This window comes from Crocodylus siamensis, chromosome 5 (assembly GCF_052110815.1).
Source record: "Crocodylus siamensis isolate JL-2025a chromosome 5, ASM5211081v1, whole genome shotgun sequence".
In the NCBI taxonomy this organism is placed as follows: Eukaryota; Metazoa; Chordata; order Crocodylia; family Crocodylidae; genus Crocodylus; species Crocodylus siamensis.
This window is the reverse complement of record NC_143399.1, coordinates 121,551,430-121,563,495: the sequence shown is the minus strand read 5'-3', so window position 1 is coordinate 121,563,495 and position 12,066 is coordinate 121,551,430. Positions and strand designations below refer to the sequence as shown.

Genomic DNA, 12,066 nt, shown 5'->3' with positions numbered 1-12,066 from the left:
CCACACTATTTCTAGCATAAAACACAAAACCTCCTTTTGCATTCAATTCAAATCTAAGTACCACTTCCTTTGCACTTCACCCCAATACCTCACATTCTCCACAACACCTAGGCACTCAGGACAAAACATATTGCTTCATCTGTTATTTCTGTTCATCATCAGAAGCTTGCTTAGTAAAGGTAGAGGTTAGGAGGCATGTAATCGTATCAAATATTTTCATAGATGTTAGGGTTGGAAGGGACCTCAACAGTTTGAGTCCAATCCCCTGCCTAGGCAGAAAAGAGCACTGGGGTCAGATGCAGATATTGTTTGTTCCAAACTGGAAAACATTTTCTCGGATATATTACTATAATTCAGACCCTTTTAAACTCTAACACACACATGCCATTAGTACAAGAAGGCACCAAGGAACACCAGTCCTTTGTAGTCTCAATTCTGCAACAAAATGGTCCCAAAAGACAGGAGAATTTTCAACACATACCCAACATTCCAGTTCTTTAAAGAGACTTTCCAAGCTATTGATGCATATTTATGTTTCACATGGAGCTAAAAACTTGTAGAGCAGGATTAAGCCCATATAGAGAAAAGTTAAAGGTACGTCATTCATACAGAATCACTGGCTCAACCAGACAAAATAACCTTAATGGGCTTTTCCCCCATAAACAAATTTCCTACACAACTCACTTATTTGGCTCAATCAAACCTCTGCAGTCACTTTTAACAACACTTGCTTGTTTCGAAGATCTCATAGTAAAACAGAAAACCTCTATACAGATCTCTATGACAGAAAAAATATTTCCTTTTCTAGTATTTTTTTCAGAAGCAGCTAGAGACCTTTACTCATTTTTCATTCTTTCATGTCTTAAACAGGCCGCTCCTAGTGAAGTGAACAGAAGTTTGTCTACATAAGAACCTCAGGATTTGAAATGCTCTAAAGAAGTCTTCATTATATAATACCATGCTGCAAAGCACAATTCTATGCATTGATTTAATGTTAGCTGTTCAGTAATAGACAAAGAAATAGGAACTGCAAAAAAGAAAAAGGCAGCTTTACCTAGGTAAGACCACAATAAGTATCCTGAGGATTAATTCTGTAAGTCATTTTAGAAACTAGACAACATGTTATAATGCAGATTATATTGATTTACTTCAAGTTGCTTGAGGACAACTGAATTTATCAAGTAATCTTTAGTCAATTTGCCGTGTTTGAACTACAGCAAGCTCTTATCCATGGTATAACGTACGCATGGCGGAAGCATGCGTTTGATCACCATTCTGGACACGTACCTCCATTATGCACTGTACAAAAACAACACTAAATAATATTCTCAAACTCTGCCTCATATGTTCCTCTTTTCTATTATACTGGTGCTTTACTTCCGTATCAGCTTAACCTAAATTAAGACAGCAGTAGAGTATTGCTGGGAATAAATTGCCTGTCAAAGCATGATCTCTTGCAAAAACATCACTAAAATCTTTTCTGACTATAAAAATGAATATGTCTGATAAAATACATGGAAAAGCATTTATCTAAAATCATATTTCTGGATGGATAATGCTATCATATTATGTTACCAGCATATAAAAATGCTGCCCTTGGGATAGCACCTGCTTGGTTAGCATTGCACAGAGATGGTTGCTAATATCACTTCTTGACTGCATTGATTACAACAGATATAAGAGACCACTGTTGTTATATTTTGAAAGTGAAAAAAAAACCAACCCACTAAATGTGAAATATCTCTAAAGATTTGTAGATTCTTGGTTGGGCATCAGCTCTGGATCATAATTTATTCTTTCTCTGTAGGAGAGTTTGAATGAGGAAAAGTTCATAGCTACAATCAATTGCATAGGTCAGTTTTGTTGCTAAAGGATACATGGTTTAAATGATGGAAGTCCAGGGGAACAGATGTGTTTGCAAAAACATAATTATATAATTTGTGATGTAACATTTTTAAACAAATTATGAAATAATTTCCAAAACTTACCAAGGAATCTACCACATTCTCATTTGGCTGCATTGCAAATAGAGATGTATCCTAGATGCGCAGGTAGAGAAAGGAAAAATATTATAAGAGGTAAGTTTGAAACATGCAGGCCTGACTTGGCATGAGAGGACCTGTTACTTTACCTAACTAAGCGAGGAAGAATTAGATAAAAAAATGGATCATTTAAATAGGTTATCAAACACGTTCTGTTTTTTCAGAAATCACAGAATGGAAGAAAAGAAAAATATCTTTTTAAACTTTATATTAAGGTAGGTATAGAAAGATGAGATTATTTTCACTAATAAAATTTGCATTTAACTTACAATCACCCTTCATCAGACAAACCAGCTAACAGTCTGCGCTGTGCTTTTCAGTGGTAAGGCATGCAATTAGTAGTCAAAGGCAAAGGGGACTAGACTAGGGTGTCTATAATTTACCTTTGTACCCTTTTGCTTCAGAGTTGCTATAACGTACCCTCCAGCATAATTTAAACTACGTTATAGCAGCCTGTCCCCAGCTCCATAAGGGGAGCAACACTGATCACAATCATCTTGGATCTATGGGATAGCCCTCGACAATGGGGGCAGAAATTGAGAAAACAAGAGGGTGAGAATACATCTGATCTTTCATACTGAAAAGTACACAAAAAGTTGCAAATGTAAAGATGTAAAGATGTCTCCTTGATGTTAACTGTCCTGATAAAAAACGGTAGATGCAAAATCACAACTGTAATTAGAAGATACAAAAGTGAAAAATAGATCATCTGGATTGCTACATGCAGCCAGGCCACTCACAAAATATTAAGGCCTAAAATCTTATCCTACTGAAGTATGTGAAATTGCCACTTTTGATTTCCATGGTGAAAATATTTGACCCTAATGGAAACAAAAGGTGAGCTCCTCAGTCCTCCCCTTTACAGTAGGTAAAAGGGCTGGATCAATAGAAAGCAGTGGTGAGAACATCAGATCCAGATCTTATACAGGCAGGCTGAAGATTGCCCAATGGGAGATGATGTGCTGGGGATGGGGTAAATCCAGGAAGAGCAGAACCACACTGTGCAGAGCTGGAAAGATCATGAGCAGCATCCTGCCACCTGTGATGGCTGCTGTAACTTAGACACAACACACTGTTGTATCAGTTGCACTGGGAAAGGTCTGGTGCATCAGACTGTACATAAAGATGGCACAACACCTTGATATGCTGCACCGCTGAGGGACCTAGCACAAAATATCATCATTCAGGGATTCTGGTTTTCTGTGTTTAAAAATCACAAATTCTCTGATAAAAATAGCAAATTCTCTGATTTAAAAACCCCGCACCCGCAATTAAAATGAAATGCTACTACAGGCATACCTCATTTTATTGCGCTTCGCTTTATTGCGCTTCGCAGATATTGCATTTTTTACAAATTGAAGGTTTGTGGCAACCCTGTGTCGAGCAAGTCTATCGGCACCATTTTTCCATCGGTTAGCATTTTTTAGCAATAAAGTATTTTTTAATTAAGGTATGTACATTGTTTTTTTTAGACATAATGCTATTGCACACTTAATAGACTACAGTATAGTGTAAACATAACTTTTATATGTACTGGGAAACCAAAAAATTCGTGTGACTTGCTTTATTGCGATACTCGCTTTATTGCGGTGGTCTGGAACCGAACCCGCAATATCTCCAAGGTATGCCTGTATATATATATGTGTGTATATACACACACACACACATATATATATATACACGTGTGTGTGTGTGATATGTATGTATGTACAGGTATCAGGTGAACACAATGTTTTATGGATATATTTACAATTTTAAAGGAATTTGGAAGACTACCAGTGCCTCACTATAATGAAATAGATTCTAAGTATCTATAAATGTTGGTATTTGATTTTAGGTTTTTTATCATGGAAAATCATAACTCCCTCTGCCCCCTTCACTCACCACAATGCAGGTCCAGGCCCCTCATTCACAAGCCACAGCCCCCTCCACCCCTGCTAGTGTCCCTCACTACCCACCCACAGCCTCCCAGCCCTGTGGGTGCCCCTCATTTCCCACCACCCACTGCCCCCCACAGCCCTACCAGAGGGGGCCCCCAGGTGTCAGGACTACAGGGCCAGGGACCCTGCACTGCCACCCCCGGGGCTGTAGAGAGGGGGTGCTTTGCCAGGGCAATGCGGGACTTGCAGAGGCAAGGAGCTTACCTGCCCGGCACCCCTTTGCCCTGCTGTACCAGGTCCCCCGCACTGAGCTGTGGAGGTCCTGTGGGGAGGGCAGCAGGGCAGGGAGCCCACGTCTGCAGTGGGCATCCCATCCCCACCCCATGAACAGATCTGGGGGGCACATGCCCCCCCACTTCCCTCTGCAGGAACGTGCACAGCATTGGGGAGCCAGTTCCCCACACACCCCCAGACAAGCTTGCATCTCCGTCCCACTTCCAGTTCCAGCCCTGGTCCCCAAGAACCACCCAGACTGTGCAACAGCCCCAGCCCCAGCCCCCAGCCCTGCCCAACTTCCTCCCTCCCTCCCTTTGGGGGTGTCAATTCCCCCCTCCCCTCCTGCTGCCAGACTTACCTGCAGGAGCTGCTCTCCAGGCTGCCTGGCAGCCATGTGCACGTGCACATGCGCACATGCACATGGCGCCCCCTGCCTGATCGCACTCCTCCTGCTTTCCCCAGTCCCTTACAGGCTGGAAACACTGCCAACCTGCAGACAGCTCTTTGCAAAAGTGGAAAATCCAAGTTTCTCCATTAAAATGAAAAATCTGCAGGTTTTTTTTCATTTTTCTGTGGGAAACAGAAAACCCAGATCCTTGATCATTAGTATAATTCTGTAATTTACAAACATTGTAGAAAGTAACCTCTGGTTTCAATATATATATATTTTTAAAACCATGAAGATAAAGATATGCAAGTCGGTATAAAAGATCATGAAATTATATGAAATCCAGAGGCACAGCTGGGCAATTCGGTACCCTGAGTAGCAGTGGAACACAAGGCAGCAGCAGTGGCAAGGTTAATAACACTGATGGCGGCACTGGGGTGGCAGGAGTGGCAGCTGCTTTTTTGGACACACGCCCTCAAGTCAGTACCAAGGGCTGTTGCCCTGCTCGCTCCCCTTAGCTAGGCTACTTGTGAAACTCATGCCTGTCAATGTTTGTGGGATATGAGTAAACTCTAATCCAAAAAAATCAACTTAAAACCTAAATCATAGTAACTTGGGTGAAATTTTAGCCTGCTTGAAGTGATGGGAAATTTGCCATTCACTTTAATGTGTCCAAAATGCAACTGAAATATTGGCAATATATCAATGAAGTAGGTGGTGGCAGAAAAGGTAATAGTAATTAGTGGTTTGGTATTGTCCTTCCTGGCATTCTGCAGTTCATACTGCTAATTCTAGTCCACTCTAAACAACATAGAAAAGTCTGTTGACTGTAAGTATTCCTTACCTGTGTGAATCCATTAAATGCACTGCTGGATGCCTAAGTAGAAAAAAAAAAGATCAGAAAAAAATTGTCATAATTACTTATAAAACTCAGACCATTAAGCTAAATTATTCTTATTAGCAAATTAAGAATGTGCTGAACTTAAAAAAAAATGAAGGACAAGACAGCAAGAATGCTGATCAAAATTGTAATGCGATTGTGTAACATTTTAATAGGCTTAAAAAAAGGTAGACTGCTACTGAGATGTTGAAAAGAATGTAAGTGCATTTTTTGGAAATATCTTTTGAAATAATGAGATCGGGGGGAAATTTATGTTTTATGAACATCATTCAACAGTCAACCTTTTTTTATCAGCCTACTATACTTATGTTGTTGGAGTGCACCACAATTCAAATAGTTGAATGACAAATCTTCAACAAGATTAGCAAGGGTCTAGAGGAGTGGGGGGGAAACATGTAAATGGGTTCTTTATAAGAAACAAGGTTATGTATGACCTAAGGAAGTCTGTCTAGACTATGCTACACACTGGGGTAGGTACCTCTTCTTTATCAGCCTCAATTTCCTGGTACAACAATCCATATCTCCGGTTAGCAATTTCATCTTCAGATAAATCTGAGTTGTTGGTCTCATTGTCTTTGGGACTAGTTGAACTCTCGGTGCTAGCATTTCTGGAATTTCCCATTTGAAACAGAACCAAGGGTCTAGCTATCTCCTTGCTTGGTCCAAGGTTGCTAATGCTTGCCTGCTCCCCAGATGAGCCTTGTTTTAAAGGTGACTCCTGATTTTTACTGCTTGTGGTTACACTTACATCTCCCCAGCTTTTATCTATGCCCCCCAAGTCTTGGGTAGACCATTCATCATTAAAGCCTGGCAAATTGTTTTCCATGTTACCTTCCTCTGAGTCTTGCGGCTTATGGAAAAAAGGCCAATTATCCAATCCATTTGTTTGGCCATCGGGCAGACTAGAAAACCCCCAGGAATCATTATTAACTGTTGGATCCCAGTTTGCTAGCCAGGGATCAGTTTCTGAGGCTCCAGGCATACTACTGTTACTATGATGATCTTCAGTGACTGCAGTTGCTGCCCTCTCTATCAATTTATCTTCCATATTATCTAAACAAGAATTATTGCAGTTTGCATTAGTTGTGTCAGCTGACTCAGGCCGCAATGCCAATTCTTTCTCAAAGGGTATGAAGTCAACTTGACATTCATTGGCTGCACTACCATTTTGGAAGACGCTGATGCTATTGTCTTCAATTCCTTTACCAGGGTCTTCTGTACTGAGTAATTCAGTGTCACCCACAATGTTTCCAACATATGAAGTGTCCTTTTCTGGGTGATCAGTTATGTCTAGGTCAACATGCTCCATAATATTTATGTACTCCAAGGCTGTATTCCCTCCAGTGACACTGCCAGGATGTTCTAAGTCAGCCACACACACTGTTTCATGGTCCTGGTTCCAGATATCAGGTTCAATGGCAGCATGTTCTACAGTTTTACAAGTGCTTGCTACTATTTGGGCCTCATCTTCCAGGCCTGTGCCCAGTACACACCCAGAACCTTCTCTGTCTATCTCCTGAATTACATTTACCCCTTCAAATTCTACTTGCCCATGGTTTTCTAGGTCTGTTTCCTTAAGGTAATTATTAAAAATTGCCTCAGTTTGCCCATTATTATATTCTGATTCCCACACAGTTTCTGACTCCTGCCCAGTTTCTATCTTAGTAATTTCTAGGGTTTCATGGTTTAGTTTTCCTAAGCCCTTAAGACGTTCTATGTCACTGCTTTCTTTAGTTTCATAATCTCTCTCTTCAAACTCATCTGTATGCTCTATCTCCTGGAAGTTAACAGCTTTGGTCTCTACCTTTTCATTTGGCTCCACACCTGCCCACATAGACTCTTCTTCTTCTTCCTGCTTCTGGTCCTCTGTCTCTTGCACATCACAATTACATTCATCCAACAAGCTATCAGTTCCCACATCAGGCATTTCAGAATTGTTTTTGCTCTCTAAAGGTTGATCAATTTCCAAATCTTTCGATGTAACATTTCTAGCATCCAACTGTGCCTCCAATGAAGTCCTCTCATTTTCTTCTGTGGAGGCTGACCCTGCTTCATCATTCTCCTGCTCACTTACAGCAGGCCAAACAGTAGTAGATAGTGTGTCAATGGGTTCTCTTGAAGGCTGTTCCTCCTCTGGGAAAGAGAAAGAACCACCTGAAGTGATTTCCTGGCTGACACTGGGTGTGCTAACATCTAGGCCCCAGTTGAGTGAACCTAGATCAGTTTGGTTAATATCTTCTGTTGACCCACTGTTTGGGCTTTCTTCCATGACCAGGTTACACAGGGAAAGACTTTTTGAAGAATCAGGCTTTAAGCAGACAAAAAAAGCAAAGAAAAAAAAACAAGATGAAAAAGATAAAGGTGGACTTGATGAGAAAACACAAAATTAATTTTTCTTATGGTAATTTTACTATAAAGATAAAGAATGAAAATGATTGAAACAATTTAAGGAAAAGCTGCTGTTTGTAATATTTGCAGATAATAGCTAGCAGTCTAAAAGAGCAGTACTAATAGATGAATTTAAAAATTATATTCAACTATAATTTCAAACCATGCATCTACAATGATTGAGATTTTTAGTAGGCCTGCTTACCGGTTGCACGAGTTCACTGCTTGTCTGTATGGAAGAAAACCACATAAATAAATAGAGGAAAAAAACCCTGTAATACCAAGAGTTAAACTCTGTTGTTTATCTAAACCAATGGATTCTTATCAGTGGCACACAGACCCCTAGTTTTTATGCAATGGGGGGAAAGTGATCACATGACACTGGCTCTCCTCCATGCTTCCAGATGCAAATTCATATTGAAAAAAATATAAATTGCCTGTGGCAATGTGCAGGGACTTTATTGTTAAAAGGTTTGATTTTCTGTTTGCCTGCATCTTCTATCAGCCTTTGCATCAGCACAAAGTGAGTGCAAGAAGCTGCCATTTTAAAGTGCCAGCTATTTGTGTACTCATGTTGAACCAATATCATCACTACATAGGTCCAGAGCAAAAGCAAATCTGGCCCAACTTCTCTATTAAGCAAAGTCCCGAAGTATAAAGAACCTTAAGAAACCCTTGATCTAAACTATCTAACCAGGAATCTTGGCATTGTTTTTATAGTAGTGGAAAGAAGCATTAACACTTAGAATATAGAAAAACTTTGACCAAGTAAAGCGTAACAAAAAGGCACATCTATAAAAATCTATTAGTTTAGTTGTATCGGCTCAAGACATCAACGTTTATTTTTTCTTCTGGGCTCTGTTTAATTCTTCTTAAGAAGAAAAGACTAGTGTAAACACATTGCATTTGCTATGCATTCATACAACACAGCTGCAAAATTTGAAATACTGATGCCTGCAAAAGGTCATAGAATAGTTTTAGGCTCCACAGGAAGTCATCCCAGCCATCACTTCAACAAAATGTGGGAAGATATCTCATGAAAATGATCTGTTTTCTTCCTGTGGATCACTATATCTGAATTAGCATCAGGAGGCAAGAGGAAGGGCAATGACATTTTCTACAGCAGTGACTGTTTTCTAAATTATTCAAGTTTATGGCCCACCCACTTATAACACCTACAATAAATTCTGTCTTTGGATTTTAAAAAAACGGAGATCTACTGGAAGAATGGTCTAAAGAAATATGGCCTCAGGCAATTGAAAACAGGTACCCAATGCCTCCATCACCAACCTCCAACAACAATTAAATTCATGAAAATAAAAGCAGCAAATACTCAGCTGTATCACCTCGAATGAGTGAACCAGTTTTAAAATATTCACCACCCTTATCACTGCCCTGTCTTTCTCATTGTTACAAATACCTATTCTTTTTTAGTATGACCATGTCTATTCAGTGGCTGAATCCTTTTTTCTTTTGTGTAAAACAGATTGAAATGTTGCCTAATGCAAGAATTATTACAATCCACTGGTATGTTACAGAATCAGAGGCACAGAAGCACTCCAATGCTCACTGGTAAATATTAGCCTTACCGTCCACAGGTCCCAGGGCAATGTCTGAGAAAAAAGGAAAAGAGAAAAATATATCCTTAAAAAAGACTGCTCATATACCATGTGTTTAACATGTGCTGTGACTGTATGCAGTGCTCCTCAGAACCAGCCTCTGCATATTTTTTTGAAGAAAGAGAACAGTAAGCATGATGCTGTGATGCTTTTTAGCCCAAAATAATTGCTGTTTTCCAGAGAGCTCCAGCCCCTATGTATCCATCTGGCCAGTACAGAAAATTACTGCTGGAGAAATAGAAGCCAGATGTTTGGGTTGGTGTCTATCTACAGGCATCAATAGGCACAACAGTTTTGCAAGGGACAGATGCTCGTATAAGTTGGAGATCTGGCCAGTGTAAAGCATCCTACGCAGCCTCTGAGATCAACAAAAGGATAGTATCACAGTTGTGGTGTGAGGAATGGAAACAGTATCTTTTTACAGAGGCAGAAAAAAGGCATAAGGATTGTGACCCGGTGAGTGCCAGAGACAGAATTCAGGAGCCTTGGGGCCCCTCTACACATGCAGGTAAAGGAGCCATGGGATCTAATGTGCAATGCACACAATAGTGCTTTCTGCCATGCCACATGTGCGTGGCAGAAGGCATGATTGTGCAATCGCACATTAGATCACACTGTGCCTTATTGTCAGTGCAGGGAGAGCCCAATCCCACCTTTGTGGGGTGCCACAATCCCCCAGCCTTGCGGGAGGGCATGAAACCCCCAGAACCTGGAGATGCAGCTGCTGCAGTCTCCCAGACTTGGGGGTGCATGAAACTCTTGGGACTTGGAGACTGTAGCTGCCCTGATCTCCCAGCTTTGGAGGCGGGGAGGGGTGAAACCCCAGAGATTGGGAGATCATGGCAGCTGCAACCTCCCAGCCCTGGAGGTTTCATACATCCCTGATTCCGGGAGATTGTGGCAGCTGTTGGGGCTGACAGTCCCCTTGGTTGCAGGACTCCAAGCCTCAGCTAGGAAAGATACACCCCTGTGACTGGGAGCCTGGTCAGAGACAGGGCTCCCAGCCACAGGGGAGATGCTGCTACACATGTAAATTAAAGTTTGACAGCAACCAGCTATAATGTTAATACCCATTTCCAAGGTCTAACTTAAAGCTGGTGGAACTTTCCGTGGCACCACAGGTACTTTGCACATGTAGCTGGTCTCAAGATAAATGTGCATTAACCAGTTAATTGTGTGATACCTGTAATGTTTAGAAGGGGCCTTGCTCTCAGTCTCTCATTTTGCAGACTAGACCTTTAATGCAATGAAATTGTCTGACTCCTTGTGGCTAGAGACCACTAAAATTAATAGGTGTCTTTACATGCGCTGTGGGGTGAAGGGGGTGCTTCAGAGTGGCTCTGAAAGCTGCTCTAATTTAAGCGCCTGTAGCATCTTGTGCATTCAGCACCCTACACTTCAAAATGGTGGCAGGGGTGCTTTAACTAAAGCTTGTTCAACAAGCTTTAGTTAAATGACCCTGCCACCATTTTGAAGTGCAGGGACACTGAATACATGAGCCATCAAGGCTGCTGGAGCATGCTAATTAGCATACTCCAGCAGACTTGATTAATCAGACCAGGTGTCGAGCACATTTATAGTTGCCCAATGGTTTCTCAGCAGAGGAGACAGCTGACTCCCACAGCTGAAAGAATTTGTCATGATGACTTTAGCAAAAGCTGATGCAGGGTGGCTGGCTTTGCCTCCCATGACCATCAAGGCACCTGCAACTATGATTTCCCAGCCCTTTGAGAAGCTCTGGTGGAACTTAAGGAAAACCTGTATACTTAGGAGCAAGCGGTAACAAACTTCAAATCCAAACAATTGGCTTATCTCGAATTAGTCTGAAAACTTTCAACTCAAGAAACAGAAGAAGAGATGGGTGGAGCGATAAGTGGAGGAATGAAACACAGCAAGCTACCTCTAGTCCTGACATTAATGGTCTTGTATATCATAAAGGCTCACTGGGATGCTTTTCAACAAATAAGATACATTTTGCCAAGAGCAGAAATCATATTCCAGAGAGCTTAGAATGTTTTTAAAATCAAAAGCAGCTTCTAAAACAACAATCAAATATCTGCCTAACTTCACAGTTGGAGAGTATTTCATTTGGGTTCCTGTTTTGCTAAATGGTGGCCCCCAGAATTTCAGGAAAGCCTTATAAACCTGCTGTCTATAATCAAACATGTCAAGTTTTTATGGCCACAAAGCCATTTGCATAGCCATAATGACTACTTCAAAACCTAAACTGAGAGCATTAAAAATAATATCTTATTCTCAATTGCTGTGCTTTTGTGGGAGGGAAACAGCATAACAATGTACAGTGTACATACCCCAATTCAAGTTGACCTGTATGCATTCTAATAGTCTATTATCTAAATATTTATATTTTCTTGAAAATAAATAAACTCATAATTTACTTATACCAGACAATCCCATGAACTTCACTGATGTTACTTACACAAAAGTAATTATATAAATTAGAACAGCAGGACCGAGCCCAATGTTGGCATCTGACATTAGCAGCATAGAGGCTATTCACATTCCCATTTGCAAACCTATTCTGGATTTTTTTTTCTAATTTCACACACTG

The 12,066-nt window shown here is 40.8% G+C and overlaps 1 protein-coding gene across 7 annotated transcripts in view; it reads right to left on the bottom strand.

Annotated features, from left to right (window-relative positions):
* Positions 1-12,066, bottom strand: part of AMPH (amphiphysin) — a 199,642-nt gene that overhangs the window by 34,730 nt on the left and 152,846 nt on the right. For 3 of the 7 annotated variants that reach the window (XM_090050096.1, XM_090050097.1, XM_090050100.1), the window contains 5 exons: positions 9,465-9,488; positions 8,081-8,104; positions 7,292-7,795; positions 5,431-5,463; positions 1,989-2,039 (listed from right to left, as the gene is read on the bottom strand). In XM_090050096.1, the coding sequence (XP_089906222.1) occupies positions 1,989-2,039; positions 5,431-5,463; positions 7,292-7,795; positions 8,081-8,104; positions 9,465-9,488 (636 nt within the window). The remainder of the gene's footprint in view (positions 1-1,988; positions 2,040-5,430; positions 5,464-7,291; positions 7,796-8,080; positions 8,105-9,464; positions 9,489-12,066) is intronic. The other 4 variants (XM_090050101.1, XM_090050102.1, XM_090050099.1 and 1 more) reach the window with 3 other exon arrangements.